The sequence below is a fragment of the Ranitomeya variabilis genome, chromosome 6 (assembly GCF_051348905.1).
Source record: "Ranitomeya variabilis isolate aRanVar5 chromosome 6, aRanVar5.hap1, whole genome shotgun sequence".
Classification (NCBI taxonomy): domain Eukaryota; kingdom Metazoa; phylum Chordata; class Amphibia; order Anura; family Dendrobatidae; genus Ranitomeya; species Ranitomeya variabilis.
The window spans coordinates 111173201-111196874 of record NC_135237.1 but is presented as its reverse complement, the minus strand read 5'-3'; the positions used below and the strand labels follow the sequence as shown (position 1 = coordinate 111196874).

The following is a 23674-nucleotide window of genomic DNA, read 5'->3' as shown; positions in this document are numbered from 1 at the left end:
TACACTCTTAAGTAGCTAACGGCAATCTTTGCTTACACTGTAGTCTCCTGGCTGATTCTCCTGTAGACAAATTCAGTGGTGCATATGATTTGAAGCAGGACCTAGACAATCGACAGGCGCATTTAAACTGGATAACGCCTGTGATTGTACAAAGTGATTGCCAATCAGTGCACACCTCTCCAGGGCTGTGGAATCGGTAAGACAAACCTCCAACTCTGACTCCTCAATTTCCAGGACACCGACTCCACCAAAATGGGCTCCGACTCCACAACTCCGACTCCACAGCCCTGCCAGGCCAAACCTCCTTTGAGAATTTGATCTGATGGCTCACTTTATTGACATCTGTACAAGCTAACTTTGTCTTATGAAAAATCTGTTCAATATGATCGTAAATAATTTTTGGGAACGTTCCAAGATGACCGTTCATGAAACATACATCTGGCACTTTTATTTTCATTGGGTTGCATGACACTAATGCACATTACACAAAAAAAAATAACTTTCTTTCCATAATTTTCTACTTAAGACCTCTGCTTGCAGGCATCCAAGTTTTCTGTATCTGTAAGTTGTGTTCAATGCTGTTCTTCCAGGAAATACACATATTTTGCAGTGTTTTTATTGAGTGTTTCATAAAACAAGTGTACATTAACCGCTTCACATACTGCTAAAGTCATTTACAAGCAATTTTAAATAGCCCAAAATACCCTTTTTTGTTCATTTAGAAAGTCCTTAGTGGGTAAACACAGCATATTTTTTGCACAGTGATTCATTCTTTAAATGTTATTTATAAAACACTCTTCCCTGGAGCATGCACCCACCATGAAAGACTTAATACAAAAAAAAAAAAATATAAAAAAAAATTAAATCTAACAATAAGCAAATATAGAGAGGAGGTAACTGAAATTTAAATTATAGTTCCCCATTGTCCTAAAAAAACACAAATATTGATACAAGGCTTTCAAACAAAGCTCTATACTATCACATGTTCAACAATTCTTACACAGTAACTAAAATCCCCGCATATTTTCGGGGGAGTTCAAGTTAACAAAGTCTGAATAAAAAGGACATACAGTATCTTGTCACAAAATGTAATAAAAAAAAAAATAAAAAATAAGAAAAATTAAAAAAAGAAAACAAATAAAGGAGCTATTGATGCACTTAGTGAATGTGCTTGCTCAGGTCCACTGTAATAAATCCTATGTAGCGTATCTCTTGGTCCACTGTCTGGCCATCCGGTCATGCTCGGCTCTGTTGGTCATGTACTGTGTGGCGATACTTCCAACGAGAGGATCAGCTGCAAGGCAAACAAAAGACACATATCACTACTACACATAAAAGACATAGATAATACAGCACGGAGAGAATTAGGTAAAATATAACTTAATTAAATGTATTAAAAAATTAGTGGATTAGCCCACATACACACAGATTAAAAAGCCGCATAGAATAATGGGAAGGCAAAAATCCAGAATTACAGAGGCCATTACCATAGGTCACACATTCAAAGATATAGAAAAAGTGCCACAAAATAGCCGTGCTCCAACTAGAAAGAATAGGTCTTAACCATAACTAATGTAGTCATATTGTGATCCATGGAGCATCATTGGTATGCATGACAGGAGACAAAGAATATTGGTATTATTCAACATCCCTGTCGGGCCCCATGTAGTAGCTGCCACCCTTACAAGGGCAGTACCCAAGTGCTATCCTGAACCTTGTAATAAACACCCCAGTGATTTTTTGGGGGTGTTTATTACAAGGTTCAATATATCACTTGGGTACTGCCCTTGTATGGGTGGGAGCTACTATATAGGGCCCGACAGGGATGTTGAATAATACCAATATTCTTTGTCTCCTGCCATTGATACCAACGATGATCCTTGGATCACAGTATGACTACATCAGTTATGGGTGAGATCTAAACTTTCTATTACGAGCACGATTATTTTGTGGCACTTTACCTACGTGCAGATATAGGTGGGAGTGCTTCTTTTATATGGGCAACTTAGACATTTTTACTTTTAGATTGTTTTAATAAATAAGGCGCAATATATTACACGATGGTAGTCAGAATCGGGGATTTACATAAAGTCATTATTTGTCCGTGTGATGCTGTGTCACTTCTCACGGACAAGTCGTGAGTGAGAGGCGTCAAAGAGTCTGAGGTCAAAAGCCACGAGGGTACGTCATAAACAGAGGGAAGAGACAAAGGCATGGTCAGGTCACAGTCCGGGATAACAATTCCAAGGTCAGAGTCCAAAGGGGTAATACAAAAATAATAGTGAAAAGGCAGATCAAGATCTGGCAACAAAAGATCAGAATGTTTGAGTTTAGAGCACAGAGAAAACACACCAGTGAGCTGAAAGCTACAACTCGCAGAGGTCTGTGACTGACAGCTTAGCTAAAAAGCTGGGTAATCACTAAGAACATAAAACAACTGAAAAAAGCTCAGTACCACCCAGTCTCAGATTAGACGGCTGAGCTGACTGTTCAAATATTGACAACTCAGCATGCCCCTGCAATAGATTGGATGACTGAGCTGTCAATCAAAATACCGACAGCTCAGCGCGACTCTGCACTAGACCAGTCGACTGAGCTGTCACTCACCAAACTGACAGCTTAGCACCACCCTGATTCCATATGGTGGCAAAGCAGTCACTCACTGCGTCCAAGACACACTTAGAAGAGGAATAGTGGCAGTCCAATTGAACAATAACTAGTATCTTTAACATTAAATTAGAGCACGATGTCTCGGTGCTTTGTACTTAATGCACACTTAATGCACTCAAGAACAAATGTTTTAGATGTAGAGATAAAAATGATCAGATGTCACACGATGATAACAGGCTTTTCATGCTTTCACACCACAATGTTCTATGACCTGCTGATTGGTGGCAACCAAAACAAAGGGTCTCTGAAGGATCCAAAGAACGATCCAGCTTTGCACTTGTTTGCAATTAGTGTTAACATCCCCCCCACACACACCTTCTTTCTTATAGTGTAACACGGTTTACTGTAAATTATCCTCTATCCACTCCATAACATCACATTCTGAATTTTACCTGTTTAGCCATAATAAAAATAATACACCAGGGCATTAATCCATTAATTACAAATCCCACCGAACGTTTTCAATGAAGTAGAAAAAGTGGCAACCCTCCATCCTTCTATATTATTTCAAAACACTCTTTTTCGGTGATTAGTTTGCATCTCCGTTCATACTGCACCCACACACACAAGTGATACACCATTCGAAAGGTAAACTTGCCCCCTTCAGCAAGAAAATAGCCAAACAAACCACACATCCACGATGTTATCACAAAATACATTTTAAACATTAATTTTCATAAATGACCTGCAGGTGGCACCACACTATCCCAAAGCACAATACCACAAAGCTGAAACAAATCCTAACATTTGCCTTGGGGGCTTTCCAGCTTGCCGAACTCCTTGCCCAGCCGATTTCAGGCAGGTACATATAAAATATTTGCTACATATGTGGAAGTAGAATAAAAGTAAAACTTTACCTGTTTAAGACTTCAGCTTTAAAACTGAAGATATAAATGAATGCAGCCTAAAAGGGACCGGACAGGTTCTGAACCATCAGATTTCCCGTATTATTGGACAGTCATTGAAAAGTCTATCTTCGATTTCCCGTATTATTGGACAGTCATTGAAAAGTCTATCTTCGATTTCTCATATTATTGGATAGTCTTTGAAAAGTATAACTTCCTTCTAAGGTTGCAGCTTATTGGTGACCTGGAGTCACCTCTGGTTCCAAGTAAAAAACTGCAGTGTTGACATAACTCAGACTGTACATTGTTTTCAGATGGGAGAGATTGGTGGAAACATCCTTGCAAAAATTGAAAAATAAAATTCCAACCGTAGGGAAAAAAAAGGTAAAATAATCTGCAGATATTCCTTTTTTTATAGGGCTATTCTCAATTATTATACAATGGTGTAAATATGCTCAGTTATGGGGTCAATTCTCCTTCATAATTTTTACTGTCAAAGTGGCACTGCTGTACAGGGAGCTGCTCCGTTCACATACATAGGGCTGTATTGCACTTTCCTACACTGCAGATAGATGGCAGTGCTGCTGTGGAGGGGAAAAATGCTGCTGCTGTTCTTTTGCAAGGTCCTGACAATCGGACCCCTTCTGATCAGTAAGTAAAATACCATTAAGTTTAATGTTGGGGATCTCCTTTAGGCTGGAGTCACACACAACGTATAAAAAAATCGGTCCGTTATACACGGACGACAATCGCAGAAATGTTCCCTGAACAGAGATCCGTATGTCATCTGTGTGCAGTACGAGGATGTGATTTTTCTCGCATGTAAGCATCCGTGTTACATCCATATGGCGAGGATTTTCTCGCCAGCTTGCAAAATGGACAAAAAATTGATCCATGGGCTCAAATATTCCTGAAAACATATATACGGTATATATATATGTCATTGACACACATACCTCTCTGGCTTCATCATCTCATTAAATACATTTACAGTACAAAAGATCAGGAAGGACATCTAAATCATTGATAAGTGTATAGTGCAAGGAAATATAATATGCAAAATGCCTCTTCTGACAAAAAAGAGGACTTAACTCTATAGCGCCACCTGTTGGAAGTAGCGATCCTACAAGTCACAATCAACCCTTTAAGAGTCGTGCAATATGACTTAGGATAAAAGCCAAATCAGTATCTCAATTCGCAGACACGGTGTTTCGGGCTGTTGGCCCTCGTCAGTGCGAAGCAGGAGAACCGATAACCAACTTTTCATAGGAATAAGCCACATATTAGCTGCTTTAATGTTGCCCTGCCCCGAGTTGTCAGAGATTAATCACTGTTAGGTCAGGTCAAAACCATCAATCTTCAGATCAATACCGTCATCATTTTACATCTGTTTTATCGCTGAGCGGCAGTTATAAAATATTTACATGTAGGAAGGCAGCCGCTTAGCTGAAGATATCAGATGCTGCTGGTAAACAGCAGAACTGAAATGATACAGTACAATTCCTTCTTTTTTTAATCACCTTGGTTTCCTGGGCCATCATTAAATGTGTAACTGAGCAGTTAATGAGTGTTGTTCAAGGTTTCCATATATCTTACCAGCACAAGACCGCCGCATATAATAATAATGAGGTACAGTCAAATGAGGCAACGTTTCCGACAAAGGCCATGAATTGCCGACTGTGCGGCCCCAAACAAGGAAATTGATTTATCAAATATTAGGTCTAGACGTTATTACGAGGGACCCTATAATGATGACTACACCTGAGTCTGGAATTTTCTGGCAACCCCAACAATCATATATGAGATAAGGCCACCAGCATCAGGGGCTTATCTACAGCATTCTGTAATGCATTCTGTAATGCTGTAGATAAGCCCCCGATGTATCCTGAAAGGTAAGAAAAACAGGTTAGATTATACTCACCCAGGGGCGGTCCCCCGGTGCGGTCTGATGGGGGTCGCGGTCCGGGTCCAGCGCCTCATATCTTCATACGATGTCGTCCTCTTCTTGTCTTCCTGCCGCGGCTCTGATTTTTATATAATGATTTTAATTTAACGATTTTTGGGGTGACAGATTCCCTTTAAAGGAGGTTTCCACCTTTGGGGGCCTTTATTTATTTTCTATTTTAACTGCATGAAATTGGGACTTTTTATTTCAATGAGGTTTCATTAAAATGCACCTTTTGCCTTTTATAGCCTCTGTGATGCACTATATATTGCAAGCTACAGAATGAGTTAACGGAGAATCCATCAGCGATTGAAAGCATGTCACTCTTTCTGTCTTTTTCTGAGCTCCTTTCATATGATCTATAACTCTATAAGGCTGTGTACACACACACACACACACACACACACGCGCGCACGCACACACACGCACACACAGCGTTTTTGTAGGTTTTCTTTTCTCCGGAAAGGCAGCTGCATTTTACAATCCAGTTAAAGCTGAGATTTCAGAAATCTCACGAACACTCAGTTTTTTGGTTCCCAACTGAATTTGAGCACTGCAGCGTTTTTGAAAACCTGTGCTTTTTACCGATTTTCAAAATGTTTTTTTTACCATTTTTTAAAATGTGGTTTTTTTTTTTTAGAAAGTGCAAAAAACAGCATATTTGTGTGGCATTTTTGCAACGTTTTTCATGAATAAAACTATAACAACATGTAATTAACACGTAATAAAAAAAAAAAAAAATTCACAGTCTGCCTAAAAAATTCAGCTTTTTTTTTTTTTTTTTTAAATTAAAATGAGTAAAAATTTGTGGCCCTCCCTGATTGCAGTCTTGTACTGGAGTACACGTGGTGCGGACTTCACAGCTATGGGTAAGGAACGCTAACTTTATATTCATACTCTGAGTGGGTGCCATGGGATGTGGTAACTTATATTTATACTACTGGTTTTTACCATGATTATATTAGCATCCTTATGGCTATGTGTTCCACAAATATGGGTATGTAAATTATACTTGAAGCACTAGCACTTTAAGAGGGTTTACTTTATCCTACCCTGCTGTTAGGTCCGCATGCACGTGGTCGCTGCACCTCTGTTCTCGATCTCAGAAAAACTTGTGTCTTGATATGTTTTTTTTAACTCGTTTCGGTTCCTTATATGTATGATTCTCTATAAATAAATTATGATTTTACTTTTTGGTGGATCTTGGTACTCCATTTCTTTTTTGTTTAAAAAAATGGAGTCAGACCAAAGTAGGAAACTTTAAAAAGATGTCTTTTATATAATAGCAGACATGTTAATATAGATATACCAATGCATTAAACACTTCCTGTTACAATATTTCATGCCGTGATCACTTTTCCAAGGTAACGCGCATATTAAATTATTATATTATGATATTTTATCTCATTCCTGTACTAGCAGACACATAATAAATGCAGACAATTTAACATACAGAGGACTTGTATAATATGTTGCTTCATTTCTAGTAGACTTCATAAAAGCTTTAAATTTTGAGGTCCTGGTGTCAAATCCCACCAAGGATAAACGTCTGCAAGGAGTGTGTATGTTCTCCCAGTGATTGTGTGGGTTTCCTCCGGGTTCTCCGGTTTCCTTCCACACTCCAAAGACATACTGATAGAGAATCTAGATTGTGAGCCCCATTGGGGACAGTGATGATCATGTCTGTAAAGCGCTGCAAAATTAATGATGCTTAAAAATTGAGTAACTTAAATAAACTTATATTGTTACCTTTTATTTTGTGTCGCTTATGCAGTTATGGCCAAAAGTGTTGGCACTCTTGAAATTGTTCCAGAAAATTACGGAAAGTATTTCTCCCAGAAAATTATTGTAATTACACTTTTTGTCATACACATGTTTATTTCCTTTGTGTGTGTATTGGAGCAACACAAAAAAGGGAAAAAAAGGCAAATTAGACAACATTTCTCATGAAACCCCAAAAATGGGCTAAACATAACTGTTGGCACATTTTCAAAATTGTGGGTTAACAATTGTTTTAAGCATGTGATGCTCGTTCAAACTCACCTGTGGCAATTAACAAGTGTGGGCAATATGAAAATCCCACCAGAAACCAGATAAAAAGGGGAGAAGTTGACACAATCTTTACATTCTGTCTGTGGGTGCCACACTATGGCATGGAGAACAGAAAGAGAAGACGACAACTGTCCGGGGCCTTGAGAACCAAAATTGTTGAAAAATATCAACAATATCATGGTTGCAAGTCCATCTCCAGAGATCTTGATGTTCCTTTGTCCATAGTGAGCAAGATAATCTAGAAGTTAAAAACCAATGGCACTGTAGCTAATCTCCCTGGATATGGACGGAAAAGAAAAATTGATAAAACGTTGCAATGCAGGATAGTCCGGATGGTGGATAACAGACTCAATCAAGTTCCAAAGAATTATCCAGGAATCTGCATAAACTAAAAACTAAGCTACAAGTCTATACTACTAACCATAGCCACCACTGGGAAGAGAAAAGGGCGGACTAGAATGTGGAATAAAATATAAACTTTTTTTGATGCGATTAAAACCAAAATAACTGCAGTGGCACTATATGTTCAAATGGTGATCATATATATTGGACCACTATTGTGTATCATAAGTAAATATCCCACAAAGTGCTTTATATTTATGCAGAGAATGTATGTAAAAACAGCTGATGCTCATTTCATCTTGTGCACTTCAGAAAAATCTATACAATGTGTCATGCCTCGTACAAGGTCTGAACCGGTGGTGGAAGATTTAAAGACCAGCCTGAAGAGAAGTCACGTACTGGTCCTAAAGACACAGACATAACACAGAGTTTCTTTAATATCCCTCTTCCATAGCTAAACAATTATGACATCCTTTTTAATAGACCGGCAACCTGACAATATAAGGCTTCTAGCCATGTGGACAAGTCAGTGAATGTCTTTACCTAAGTTGCAGTGAGGTTAGAAGATATTGGATAAATTCAATTAATATTTAATCAAGTCAACTCGTTAATGCATATTTTACCCTTAGGTGCAATTTACTTACAGCAAATACTTAAAAAACTATTTAACAGCTCTGCTTGGCTCTTCCGTGTTTGCCAGGTCTTAGGGAAGTGCCAGCGATTGCACGGTAAAAGCCTCTTATGCTAATTATAAAATATATTTCCATAATTGTGTTAAACGTGATGGGATTTTATCTGATAATTACCCCATTGTGTTTTCTTCTGACACACACAGCTTCATATATAGTGATTACTGTGTAATTTCTAAAGTTTTCCCATGAAATAAAAAAGGTATCTAGAGGATAAGGGATAAAACTTTTAGTTTGATTTCACACAGGGTGTTTTTTTTACTGTAGTGATCAGCTACGTAGTGTTAATAAATAGGAATTTATAAAATGCACTTACATGGGCCTGGACAAATATTTGACTGGTTTAGGAATCAATTACATAATGCTTAAAGGGTCTCTGTCGTTAGAATTTCCCTAAGCTGTCTAGATAGGCATAGAGGTCATGGAAAGCTGAATAAAATAATACCTTGATATCGGCGATCTGATGTCTTATTCCAGAGAATCTACATTTTTCATAATATTCAAATTAGCAGTGGTCTAGACACAGATCTCCCTGAGAATCTGCCTCCCGAGCATATTTTAAATGAAAGGGGGCATTACCAATGTGAGACATGTAATGACTGACAGTCTGCTCTCCTGATCTACATGTCTCACACTGGTTACTCCTCCTTTCATTTTTCATAGATCTTAACAGCTCATTTACATATTTAAAAAATTTGGATTTCTATGGTATAAAACATGAAATAGCAGATATCAGAATAAAACTTTGTTCGGCTACATATGACCTGCATTCCAATATAGGTGGCTAAGGAGGGTTGATCCTACTGACAGATTCCCTTTAAAGCAAATGTGTCAAAATATTAGCTTCAGTTGAAAACAAGTTTTCTTGTGAATTGTTTTTACTTTCTAAATCATACTGTGTCTGTTAGCACAGTGTCCAGAGCATGGACCAGACACCAGGAGACAGGCCAGTAAACCAAGACCAGTGGAGGGGGCCGTAGGACGGCAACAACCCAGCAGCAGGACCGCTACCTCCTCCTTTGTGCAAGGAAGAACAGAAGGAATAGTGCCAGAGCCCTGCAAAATTACCTCCAGCAAGCCAGTAACATCCATGCATCTGCTCATACTGTCAGAAACAGACTCCATGAGGGTGGTATGAGGGCCTGACGTCCACAAGTGGGTGTTGTGCTTACAGCCCAACACCATGCAGGCAGATGAGCATTTGCCAGAGAACACCAAGAATGGCAGATTCGACATTGGTGCCCTGTGCTCTTCATGGATGAGAGCAAGTTCATACTGAGCACATGTGACAGAGTCTGGAGACGCCGTGGAGAATGTGCTCCTGCCTGCAACATCCAGCATGACCAGTTTGGCAGTGGATCAGTAATTGTGTGTGGAGTCATTTCTTTCGGGGGCCGCACAGCCCTCCATGTGCTAGCCAGAGTTACCCTGATGGCCATTAGGTACCGATATGAGATCCTCAGACCTGAATCCAATTGAACATATCTGAGACATCATATCTCAGTTCCATCCACCAACATCATGTAGCACCAGAGACTGTCCAGTTGACTGATGGTTTAATCCAGGTCTGGAAGGAGATCCCTGAGAATATCCGTTGCCTCATCAAGACCATGCCCAGGCGTTGTAGGGTCAAACAGGCATGTGGAGGCCACACATCATTTCCTTGTCTTGAGAGGAATTTCCACTGAAGTTGGATCAGAATGTAATTTGATTTTGAGCATCATTCCAAATCCAGACTTTTATGGGATATTAATTTTGACTGACATTTATCATTTTTGTTTTATTGTGTTCAACGCATTCCACTATATAATGCATAAAGATTTGAAGCTGGAATATTTTATTCAGTGATATCTAGGAATTGGAATTTGAGCAATGTATGTTCACTCTGGTCAATAAAGCTAATACTAGACTTATTTTTCCTATTCAGTACAGAAGATTTAAATCTCACCAGACATTTTCACACAGGCCATTTATCGTTTCTGTTCTCAGCAGAAAACTTTTCAAAAATCTCATCATCATCAGACAGGATAACAATTATAATCCGTGAAAATCGCATCGCACTGCACCCAGATGTCATCTGTCCTCGGTCCGATATTTTCCAAGAACCCTTTGACTTGTATGGTTGATTTTGATCTGACACTCGAATCGGCTCTGGACACTTTTCTCCTGCGAGAGCAGGCATGAACAGGGGGTTCGGGCGCCATCTTTCCGGGAGAAGGAGGTGACTGTACAGCATGAGGAGGACGTTATGCTTGGCGACATGGGAGGAGTGGAGCTGCAGACTGCACCCCAAGGCTGTGGTCTTGGAGGGGTTAGGGAAGACAGACATATGGGTAACACATCACAGCAACAGCAGGCCCTGGATGAGCAGATTGAGCTGGGCTATTAGGAGCAGTGCCTAGTGAAAGGACTATAAACAGCTGTCTGTGGATGGATAACATGTTTTGGCATAGGTGGTTTTCCTTTATTGGATGCTGCCCTTCCCTGTTTTGATCTCCCCAAGGTCATTCATCCTTATGTTTATAGTCCTTTCACTAGGCACTGCTCCTAATAGCCAGTTTCCTACTCCACACTGATGAGGGGCAAATACCCCGAAACAGCTGTCTGTGGATGGATACCATGTTTTGGCATAGGTGGTTTTCCTTTCTTGGATGCTGCCCTTCCCGTGGTTGTTCCTTCCCGGTGAAAGACCTGGCTATTCAATGCTTGCATTGAGAAATACGTGATGGTGTCTCCGCGGCTTTTCTACATGCATTTGCATATTTCCCATAAGGGATGGGGGCAGTGTTCTGGATCACTGCGTTGAGAAACACGTAATGGTGTCTCCGTGGTGTTGGATGTTTTGATCTCCCGAGGTCATTCATCCTTATGTTTATAGTTCAAATAGACTTCGTTCAGATGACCCTCATTAGTTAGACAAATCTGATGTTTAATGCCTTATATTAAGTAGATGTTGGTATATTATTGTCCTTTATTTCTCTTCATTAGTACTAGCCGGTACAGGTACCCTCATATATTAGTACTTAAGATATATTGAGCTGCTTACATGTTATGCTGAACTATCCGCAAGGTTTCAACAACATTAGCCCGGAGGAGTCTTGGTTTTGCCCTGCTGGAAAGGAGTTATTTTCCTTCTTACTAGAGAATTTTTTCTTGCCATTGCACAAGTCAAATTCTGGGCCCCGCCCCCTTGAAGAACTCTCCTGGGGTTACGTTGCCTTGTTTGCATTCCTAGTGGGTTTAGTTTGGTCCACAGACTAACCCTGGGCCAGGAGATTTTTCCTGGGAAATATGGTTCTTAATGGTATATAGTTCGCAATTTAGCAGATTAAACATTTTGCTTCTTCGCGATTTAGTCTATTGAAGGTGTCTTTACTGACCGATTTTGAAAGAATTTGCAAAAGGGGCCAGTTGACTAAGGGACTAATATCGGATATATATAGGATTATAAACTATCCTCAGGGGGGCCAACAGTTAAAACATCCATATATGAGCAGGGAATCTATTCTTTGGAGGGGACTGTCACCCCAAACTTGGCAGATCATCTGGCAAAAGAGGCTAAATCCTCTATCTACACTCTTTATAAGGAGAATCAGTACAAAATAATGATGTTCTGATATCACACCCCGGAGCTCCTCCACAGATTGAATCCTCATGTCTCAAACCTCTGTTAGAGCTGTGGTTCAGAGGTGGGCTCTCAATACCACATCTTTTGGTCTGGTTTGAAGATCATTGGATTTTGGGAGGATGTGAGAGCCTTGATACACAGGGTTCTCTTTGTGGAGGTTGGGTTTGATCCGGCTATCTACCTTCTAAACGTCTCTCCTAAAGGGATGGGAAAGACCTCAGATAGACTGCTACTCCACATTCTTACCGCAGCAAGGTGCTCGATAGCTCTTCACTGGAAGCAGACCTTGTTCTCCCTCTCATCAACATTTATTGAACAGAATTGCTGACATTCGTAGGACGGAATATATGACGGCCTTAATAGGAGCGAGAGTGGACAGATGCAACACTGTTTGGGCCCCTTGGGACTATTATTGGGCTCAGAATAGTGCCTAGGTCTCTTCTTAATACTATCGGACCTGTGCTTCCCCCCCCATCCTACCTTGTGTCAGTCTTGTCTTTATATGTGTAGTTAAGTTATTAAATATTATCTAGTAAATTGATGAACAGAGATAGTTTACAGTGGTGCCACATATAACTTTATTAGAAGGCAGCTGAATTTTTGTATTTGCTGTATCAATCTAGATTTTGGTTTCTCGCCACTGGGGGGAGCGATCCCTAATATTTCATTTTACTATTTTTTGTCTTTGAAGCTCCTTTAAATTTCTTCAAATTGTCCTTTGGAAAATGTTTCTGAATGTAATTGTTTGAATTCTTATTTTCAATTGTTATATTCTGAAAAATGTAATAAAAACAACGGACTGTACTCGTTTGAGAAAACCGGTTTGTGTGCGCGAGCCCAGGCAGGTATTTGTTATGTTATATGTAACCATTTAACCAGATCTATGGAGCTGACCGGCTGCAGTGCTCATATTTTGTTTGAGCAGATGAAACCCAGACAATCTAGTTCCAGAGGAAACAGCCTGACCCTATACTTTCCCTGACATAAGTGAAGCCAGTGGGGTGACTGCCATTAAAATATATCAATTACATGTTGATGTTATCTTCCTATCAAATAACACTAAGTGACACACTTGTCAAACACATTACATTCTGGACAATTTCTTGATGCGGCAGGTTCACATGATACTTTTCCGGAGTGCAGCTGCACGTTCTGATCCCACATACTTGCCTATTCCACCTGTGCAGAGCATATATTTTTAATACACTCCTTCCTGCTCACTCAATGTCACAATGGGAGTAATTTGTCATTGATGAATTTTGCATCACTTGCACTGGAAGCAAAGCAGATCTTACTGTGCGACACTCGTCTCAGACGAGATAATGTAGTCAGATCTATACTGAAACCAGAAAAAGTAACTGCGCCTTTTTTATTAGTTGTTAAAAGTGACAAATCTTTATTGTCAGCTGTTGAAACAGATTTGCCAAAGAGCAGATTTATCTACACACAAATCAGAAAAATCTCATAGTGGATAGATGCTAAATGCCCTGCTACACATCTGCTGCCAGCTATCCTTCCGACTCCTCCATATACTGGATGATTGGCTGACCATTCCTGTGTTTACTATGAGAAAGCTGCTGCCACAATCATCTGGCACTGGCTTAGATTCACGCCAAATAGAATATAAATCTCTCTCCCAAAATCATTTATAGGGGAGAGTCAGGACCACCCAATCACAATAGACTGTGTGCCAATCTCAACAATATTGGCGGGTTTAGCTTACTATAGTCGTATGTGTATGGGGCCCCTAAGTGTGCTCTATACAGGGCCCTTCAAAGTGAAGTCTACTTAAAGGGCTTATTCTACCCTAAAGTATTCATCACCTGCCAACAGAAGGTAATATATGCTACAGTGGAGGGGTTTGACTGCTGAGTTCACAAATCTAGTATTTATCCACTATCTAATGGGGGTTTACTGAGCTACCATTTAGCCACTATTTTGGTTGATACATGATAAATGCTTTTAAATACTTCTGGCAAGAAAACTTTAAAGGTAGTTCAATCTGGATACCTCTATTTCATATACAGGATCCATTATTGGGACCCCTTTATATAAGCCACGAGAGCTGCAGGGAAGAGTGGTTTCCATTCCAAGGGTTTAAAAGCTCATGCTCCAGCACTCCATTGAATATTCATCATAACATACCACAGTTCAAGAGTTCCTTAAAAAGAACCTGTCTCTAGGTAGTCAAAAGTGACCAGTTTTTACACTTCTTCTATCCCTGCTGCTCCCCTAAATTCCGTTTTATTCATTTATTTTTTTTAAGTCTGCCATAATGTTTCAGAGATATGCGCCATTTTATCTAGTGCTAATGTTATGGTCATTACTAAGGGGGTGTTACTGACAGGGTAATACTGCAGGGCAGCCTAAAGACATGCCCCCATAGAATTTCGTGAGCCAGACCCCCTCATAAAAAAATTATAAAAATTAGCAATAAATAAAAAAAGCCCATTTCTATGGAACCATATGGCAGATTTAAAAAAAAAAAAACCTAAAAAAAAAATACTGTGAGCATGGGAGCAGCAGGAATAAAATAAGAGCAAAAGCTGGGCACTTTTAACTTGAAGACAGGTCCTCTTTAAATGGGTAGTCCAAGCTTGGGGTTCAAGCCTGCAGTAGCTCTATGTGACTGCAGACTTGCGAATCCTCACAGCGTGCACACTGTGCGCTGTTAGGATTCTCCGGTGCTGGAGCAGGCGGGCATGTGACCACGAGTGTGTGATTTCCATACATGCAGTCACATGCTGACTAGATGTGAGAAGCATTGCTCAATACTAGCGAATTGAGTAAGAGTGGACAAGTCTATTTGGCATACTTGCGGTCACATGACCGCCAGTACCGGAGAATCCTGACAGTGCACAATGTCGCAATTTGAGGATTTGCAAGTCTGCAGTCCCATAGAGCAACTGCAGAATTGAACCCCTGAACATCCCCTTTAAGCTGGCCATACACATAAGATAGTTGTTGGCCGTACGTTTGTTTGGCAGACAGTTCTCTCCTCCATACACAAGTGTCCTGCTGAATGTTCTTGCGCTTTTGACAGGGAGAGAGAGGAAAGCCACTGTTACGCAGCTCTGGCAGTGGATTATCTCCTTGAAGACAAAAGTGTCGGGCTTTAAAACTTCAGGTGCTTAATGGGGTGTGGTGGCGGGGTGGCCTTTAGTTATTATTATTATTATTATTTATTTATATAGCACCATTAATTCCATGGTGCTGTACATGAGAAAGGGGTTACATACAGAGTTATAGATATCATTTACAGTAAACAGGTTTACAGTGACGGACAGGTACAGAGGAGAGAGGACCCTGTCCTTGCGGACTTACATTCTATGGGATAGTGGGGAAGAGACAGAAGGTAGGGGTGAGGCTCTGGCGGTGGTGAGGCGGCGGCTCGGTTATTGTAGGCTGTAGGCTTTCCTGAAGAGATGGGTTTTCAGGTTCCGTCTGAAGGATCCGAGGGTGGTGGATAATCGGACGTGTTGAGGCATGGAATTCCAGAGGATGGGGGATATTCGGGAGAAATCTTGGAGGCGATTGTGTGAGGAACGAATAAGTGTGGAGGAGAGTAGGAGGTCTTGGGATGAACGAAGATTACGTGAGGGAAGATAGTGGGAGATTAGTTCAGAGATATAGGGAGGGGACAGGTTGTGGATGGCTTTGTAGATCAGTGTTAGTAGTTTGAACTGGATTCGTTGGGGGATTGGGAGCCAGTGGAGGGATTTGCAGAGGGGAGAAGCAGGGGAGTAGCGAGGAGAGAGGTGGATTAGGCGGGCAGCAGAGTTGAGGACAGACTGGAGTGGTGCAAGAGAGTTAGCGGGGAGGCCACAGAGGAGGGTGTTGCAGTAATCGAGGCGGGAGATGATGAGAGCATGCACAAGAGTTTTGGTAGATTGTGGACTGAGGAAGGAACGGATTCTGGCAATATTTTTGAGTTGGAGGCGACAGGAGGTGGCAAGAGCTTGGACGTGAGGTTTGAAGGACAGGGCAGAGTCAAGAGTTACTCCGAGGCAGCGGATTTCAGGAGCGGGAGAGAGCGTGATGCCGTTCACCATAATAGATAGATTGGGTAGGGGGGATGATGAATTCGGTTTTGTCTACATTGAGTTTTAGGAAGCGAGAGGTGAAGAAGGAGGATATGGCTGACAGACACTTCGGGATTCTGGAGAACAGAGAGGTGACATCTGGGCCAGAGAGGTAGATCTGAGTGTCGTCTGCATATAGGTGGTACTGGAAGCCATGGGACTTTATGAGTTGTCCTAGGCCAAGGGTATAGATGGAAAAAAGTAGGGGTCCTAGGACAGAGCCTTGAGGGACTCCAACAGAGAGAGGGCGGGATGAGGATGTAGTGTGGGAGTGGGAAACGCTAAATGTGCGGTTGGATAGGTATGAGGCAATCCAGGACAGGGCGAGGTCTTTGATGCCAAGGGAAGAAAGAATCTGTAGCAGTAGGCAGTGATCGACTGTGTCGAAAGCAGAGGACAGGTCAAGAAGGAGGAGGATGGAGAACTGTCTGTTAGCTTTGGCTGTGACTAGGTCATTAGTAATTTTTGTCAGGGCAGTTTCGGTGGAGTGGTGGGGGCGGAAGACAGATTGGAGGTTGTCATGGAGAGAGTTAGATGAGAGGTGGGAGGAAAGTTGACCATGGACATGCTGCTCAAGGAGTTTTGAAGCAAACGGGAGCAGTGATATGGGGCGATAGCTGGGCATAGCAGTTGGGTCAAGGTTAGTTTTATTGAGGATGGGTGTGATGGTGGCATGTTTGAAGGCAGAGGGGAAGGTACCAGAAGAGAGCGATAGGTTGAAGAGATGGGTTGGGGCTGGAATAAGGGTGTTAGTGAGGTTGTGGAGCCGGTGGGAAGGCATGGGGTCAAGTGCACAGGTGGTGAGGTGTGATTTGGAAAAGAGGCGAGTAAGCTCTCCTTCAGTGATGTTGGAGAGGGAGGTTACTAGGGAAGGGCAGAGGTCTGGTATATGGAGTGGTTGGGGTGGTGGACAAGTAAAGGTTTGCCTTGTTTGGTCGATCTTGTTTTTGAAGTAGGTGGCAAAGTCCTCGGAAGAGATGAAGGGAGTTGGAGGTGGCAGTGGTGGGTGGAGGAGAGAGTTAAATGTGCTGAACAGTTGTTTTGGGTTGTAGGATAGTGAAGATACAAGGTTAGTGAAATAGGTCTGTTTAGCAGAGGTGAGGGCTGATTTGAAGTCAAATGTAGCTTGTTTGAAGGCAGTGAAGTCGTCTGGCAGGCGTGTTTTCTTCCAACGCCGCTCCGCAACCCTGGATGCTTGTCGAAGTTTTTTTGTGACATTGTTATGCCAAGGTTGCCTATTGGTGTGTCGCACTGTGCCATGCGTGAGAGGGGCGACTGAGTCTATGGCTGATGTGAGGGTCGAGTTATAGAAAGCGGTGGCGCTGTCCGTGTCGTGCAGTGAAGATATGGAGGACAGGGGTAGGAGAGAGTCTGAGAGTCTGTGAGTGTCTAGATGTGCGAGGTTTCTGCGAGGATGTGGTAATGGCTGAACATGGGGGGCAGGTGAGGAGGACAAGGATGAGAAGGTGAGTAGACGGTGGTCAGATAGGGGGAAGGGAGAGTTTGTGAGATTAGATAAGGAACAAAGGCGGGTGAAGATGAGGTCTAGTGTATGTCCGTCTGTGTGGGTGGCTGTGGTGGACCAATGGGTGAGTCCAAAGGATGAAGTAAGGGCCAGTAGTTTGGAGGCTGCTGGCTGGTGGGTGTCAGTAGGGATATTAAAGTCACCCATGATGATGGTGGGGATGTCGGCAGAGAGAAAGTGAAGGAGCCAGGTGGAGAATTGGTCGATGAAGGCAGTGGCTGAGCCCGGTGGTCGGTATATGACAGCCATTTGGAGATTGGTGGGAGCGTAAATACGGACAGAGTGAACCTCGAAAGAAGGGAGGATAAGGGAGGGTGGGGGTTGGATAGGGTTGAAGGAGCAGTTTTTAGAAAGAAGGATACCCACTCCTCCACCATGTCTGTTGCCGGAGCGAGGAGTGTGGGTAAATTGGAGGCCACCGTAACTCAGTGCTGCAGGCGAGGCCGTGTCAGGGGGCGTCAGCCAGGTCTCAGTGAGGGCCAGGAAGAAAAGGTTGCGAGAAGTGAAGAGATCATGGACCATGTGGAGCTTGTTGCAGACAGAGCGGGCATTCCAAAGTGCCCCAGAGAGGGGAAGCAGTGTGGTGGGGGTCAGTTGCACAGGTTTTAAGTGTGAGGGGTTGCGGTGGTTTCTCATAGTGTGAGAAGGATAGGGTAAGGGGTAGTAATGTATGAGGCGGGGGGCAGGATTGGGGGATGTGTCACCAGCAGTGAGAATAAGCGGAGAAAAGGGAAACAGGTGGGTGAAGGAAAATGAGGGTTAGTGGAGCAAAAACGGTGGGGATAATGTGAGCATGGTTAAAGAGCAGGGGAGGAAAAGCAAGGCAAGTAAATTTAGAAGATAGTGATTGGTCTTACCGTCTGGCCGATTTCTGGACTATTTCTGCAATATTTCTGATGCCACTTTAAAGATGTCACTTCAAATGATGGCACATCTGACCCAGGCCATATCTGACCAATACCATGCAACTTATACCATTTGAAGAGTCCATGAAATGAAGCCAGGTAAGAGAGGAAGAGGGAGGAGAAAGGAGGTGGGGGATAGTTCACAGCAGGGAGCAATTCACAGATTGCAGTTAATAGTACATTTGATTAGCATCAAGGTTGGTGAAGGATAGGATAAGATGGGTGGATAGAGCTAGGTGTGAGGAACATGTGCATATCAATATGCATTCAGCAAGCTTGAAGTATGAAACATGGAATTAAAGTCAGGGAAAAGCAGCAACATACCAGCAGTTAGAAGAGGGATAGAGTTATCAGAATTAATCGGCCAAAGTCCATTTGAAAAAAGAATTTTCAAGAAGAAAATTAAAACGATGCATGGACAATACATTGCAAAGGCAGTGTCTGATTGGCTGGGAATAACATAATTAGATTTCCTTAACCAGCATCACCCAAGGGACTAATTTAGGAAAAAATATGCAACCTCACCAGAGGACATCTCTCACATTTCACTATTTCTAAGCAATCTTCCAGGGCTTGTATTGAGAGTATAAATATAGCATAAATGTATAAAGGGAAGCATAGAGTCTGGATCATGTGAAGTAATTATCGCCCTCTACTCCTCCAGGCCTCATCTGGAATACTGTGTCCAGTTCTGGGCATCACATTTTAAAAAAGACATCGAAAAACTGGAGCAAGTTCAGAGAAGAACTACCAGGATGGTGAGCGGACCGCAAAGTATGTTCTACGAGGAACGGTGAAAGGATCTGGGAATGTTTAGCTTGCAAAAAAGAAGACTAAGAGGAGACTTAATAGCTGTCCACTAATATCTGAAGGGCTAAGGCTGGTTTCACACTTGCGTTTTGATCTGCAGCGTTTTTTAAAAAACTGCATGTGGTGAAAAAACGCATGTAAACGCGGCAAAACGCCGCGTTTTTTCATGCAGAAGAAAAACGCGGCGTTTTGCCGCGTTTACATGCGTTTTTCCTGCGTTTGCGTTTTTTAAACGCATGCTGAGAAGTGTGTGACAGCTGCCAATCATCAAAATCAACTAGAAAACCCACTATAAACAGAAATAGCTAGGGTTAGGATCCCTAGTAACCCTAGGGATCCTAACCCTAACCCTAGGGATCCTAACCCTAACCCTAATCCTAGGGATCCTAACCCTAACCCTAAGGGTTAGGATCCTAACCCTAAGGGTTAGGGTTAGGATCCCTAGGGTTAGGGTTAGGATCCCTAGGGTTAGGGTTAGGATCCCTAGTAACCCTAGGGTTAAGGTTTTCTTGTTTTTTCTTGTGTTTAGGGTTAGGGTTTTCTTGTGTTTAGGGTTAGGGTTTTCTTGTTTTTTCTTGTGTTTTTCCATAAAAACGCATGCGTTTTTAACGCAAGCAAACGCATGTGCTTAAAAACGCATGCGTTTACATAGACAGCAATACATTTTTTGCCGCGAATAAACGCATGCGTTTTTTTGCGGCAAAAAAACGCCGCTAGAAATTACTACAGGTTGCATTCCTGCAACTAGACACAAGTGTCAAAAAACGCATGCGTTGCCGAAAACGCGTCAAAACGCATGCTAAAAAACGCATGCGTTTTTTAATGTTAAGTATAGAAAAAAAAACGCATGCGTTTTTTAGCGCTAAAACGCTGCAGATCAAAACGCAAGTGTGAAACCAGCCTAACACAGTGTAGAGGGACCATCCTTATTCTCAATTGCACATGGAAACACAAGAAGCAATGGAATGAAACCGAAGGGGAGAAGATACAGATTAGATATTAGAAAAAAACTTTTTGACAGTGAGGGTGATCAATGAAATCGAAAAGGCTACCATGAGAGGTGGAGAGTTCTCCTTCCATGGAAGTCTTCAAACAGAGGCTGGACAGACATCTGCCTGAGGTGGTTTAGTGATTCCTGCACTGAGCAGGAGCAGGGGGTTGGACAAGAAGACCCTCAAGGTCCCTTCAAACTCTACCATTCTATGAGTCTATCCTTCCAATTTCCATTACAGTCCAGATAGGATTTTGGTGCCACGCTTATGTTCATAGCAGAATATTCATGCATGCGTATAAACAGCATAGTCCTTATGGTCTATGGACAATATGATGAAGTGGTGGACAAACTATACAAACCAGTGCAAAGCAAACTTGTCTTATCAGAGATCATTTTGTCACTAAATATCTAACCTACAGCAGCAATAGTGACGGTTTTTCTTCTTCAAATGTCTCCAATTGTTTGTTTAACTGCACAAGAAACTTTGCCAAGATGAAAAGAACGTATTGGTCTTTTCACTTGTTACAGAGGAAGCCGTGGTCCTCTGTGCAGCAGAAACAAAAGGCCGGCTTCACTTGGAAGCTCATGTAAAAGCTTCAGAGAGAAAGCAATTAGATCAGATAAAGCAGGGCAGCATTCATATGGTAATCAGCCGGTACAATGAGCAGCTCCAGATCTGGAAAGGGTCAATGCTTGGACTTTATCTGTGCTCCTATCTGATGTCTAAACCTCATGTCATTGCTATTGTGCTACAACTCAAGGGCGCGAGGCAAATAATCATGAAATGAATTTAGGAGAGTCACGTAACAGCCAGCCTCTGGGGTGGATGGAAATGAAGACGCGGCTTCTATCCAGGGCTACGGCTTCTCAAAGAGAAAAATGTAAACATAATAATATCTCTCCCACAAGCCTTTTATCATATTACGACAGTTCAATATAATTGTACAGGTACATGCTCACATCCCGGAGACAAGCCTGCTCGAAGATGATGGCCGGCTCTCCTGCCAGCGCTGTTATTTTAATTATTGTTCCTGAGGTCCTTGTTCTTACAATGAAATTATCGGTCTTGATTATCATAACATTTTACTGCACAATTCACAATTTTAACGTTAACCTGTCAAAGGATATAAGCGCATTTAGTAATGAATGTCTCTGTGACAGGAGATTTACTGCTCCCAGTGTGAATACAGAGCCATGTTCCAAGCGACTTTGCAATGGTGGTAATGTCATTTATAGCCCCTGGAAATGTTGGGATTTTAAAGTGGTTTTCCATAAAAAAAAATGGACTCAGCTAGTAATGCTTGAAAATGACAAGATAATCATCACTTTCCTGTTGAGACCCTGTTGCACCAGCGCTGCCTCTTTGCTGCTCTCTGCCGTTTTATTCTTTGCGGGGCTGCAGCGGTCACTTTGTGTCTACAACATGTGACTGCTGCAGCCAATCACTGGTCTCAGTGTTCCAGTCCTGTCTGCTTAGGCTAGTGGTTGGCTGCTAAGGTCAAATGCTGTAGACGAAACGTCATCATTGCCAACGACTCTCAAGCAGCAGAGGAGGCACTGCAGCGGCTTCAATAGGTAAGTAATGCATATTTTGTAATTTTTAAGCACTATCTTTGTCCAATTTTTTTTTTTTTTTGTAAAAGGACAACTCTATAATGATCAGGACATAACAGAAAGAACAAGTTTCTCGAGCATGGAGATACAAGTTTTATACTTTAAAGACACTGATAGATTTTTTTTCAAAGTTTCCTGGATGATAAGCTGTTGGCAAGCAGTGTTATAAATGTGGGCTGCGGGGAGACCTAGCAGTGACGGAATCTCTCTGCAGCTCTATTGTGGTCTATAGGGTGGGACCAGGCAATGTGCAGAAACCCTGAACCTGTTTTATAGAGCAGCAGAACAAACAGGGAGTGTCCTATGCCGCTAAGGCTGGTTTATATAGCAAACCCGGAAGAGAGCACTGGATACATCACAGCGCTGTGGGCCTGAACTGTCAATCAAAGACATGTACTGCCCACAGACTGAAAAGGATCAGAAAGATAAAGCCTTCAGGACCATTCGTCTAAGCCAGATAGCCCTTTTAAATATGTATTTAAAAGTATCAAGTAAGATAACTAACAAGAAGTATTTTTCCACACAAATTAAATGTTTCTATATAAAATTCACAATTTAAAGTACTTGCCTCATTTGGGGCATTTAGATTAAATATTCGTTTGGAGCTCTAATAAAGATGGTGCGTGCCATGCATGTGCAGTCATCTCTCCATGCCAGCAAGTGCATATCGGGGTATTGCTCTCAAGACTCTCATCTATTGGACATTTATGGCATATTTTATCAATGTCCTTGATAGCACAGGGCTCAGCATTAACATTTTGTATAGATTTACATAAAATCCCTTTAGAGTCCATCTGAGTGCGACATACGGCATTCATGGTTTAGAGCTTTTTGTCTATCAACAAGTGCTGCATAACGACGATACGATGGCTACAATATAATTAGTGAACACTATGAATGACTGCTATCGCCTGCAGAAGACCTGTTGGCCAGTGTTAGCCATGTGCCATCTACACATTGCTCCTAGGATCACATACAGAATTAGTCACCATAATGAATATGCTGTAAAATGTAACAAGAGAAGTCATGTACAGAGAAGAGGGAAAATGGGAGAGAGCATAATCCATGACTAAGGACAGTTGTAAGCCCAAAGCCGGTTGGTTTTTGACTTGATACAATATTTTTTATATACCAGTAACCTTTTAAGCTATACAAATAAATGAAAGTTTTATATCTTTAGGTCCAAGTGGCTAGATACCTTAGTGTTGTTAGTCATTATCCATGTCACCATGCAACATAACTATATCCACGGTACCAGAGCTGCTTATCATGGCTGATGTATCTGCTACTTCATGGACCATAAGAAAAAAAGGTAGACACTTAACAGGGTAATATCCATGAATAGTTCAGAGCTTCCACATTACTGGCCAACTGAGCTAAATAAATATGACCAATATCAATAAATATAGAAATATTAAGGCTATGTTCACACTTTGCGTTTTTCCGCTTGAAAATCAGCGCTGATTTTCTGCGGAAAAAAAGAAGTAGCATGTCAATTCTTTCTGCGGATTCCGCAGCGGTTTTCCACCAGCACCAATAGGAAAGTGCAGTTGGAAACCCGCAGTGGAATCCG

General features: G+C 41.8%; 1 protein-coding gene across 2 annotated transcripts in view; it reads right to left on the bottom strand.

The window, feature by feature from the left end:
- Nucleotides 1-416: 416 nt before the first annotated feature.
- UBE2E2 (ubiquitin conjugating enzyme E2 E2) overlaps nucleotides 417-23674 on the bottom strand; it is a 268675-nt gene continuing 245417 nt past the window's right edge. For both annotated transcript variants that reach the window (XM_077268899.1, XM_077268898.1), the window contains exon 6: nucleotides 417-1294. In XM_077268899.1, coding sequence (XP_077125014.1) covers nucleotides 1197-1294 — 98 coding nt within the window. In that variant the 3' untranslated portion in view covers nucleotides 417-1196. The remainder of the gene's footprint in view (nucleotides 1295-23674) is intronic.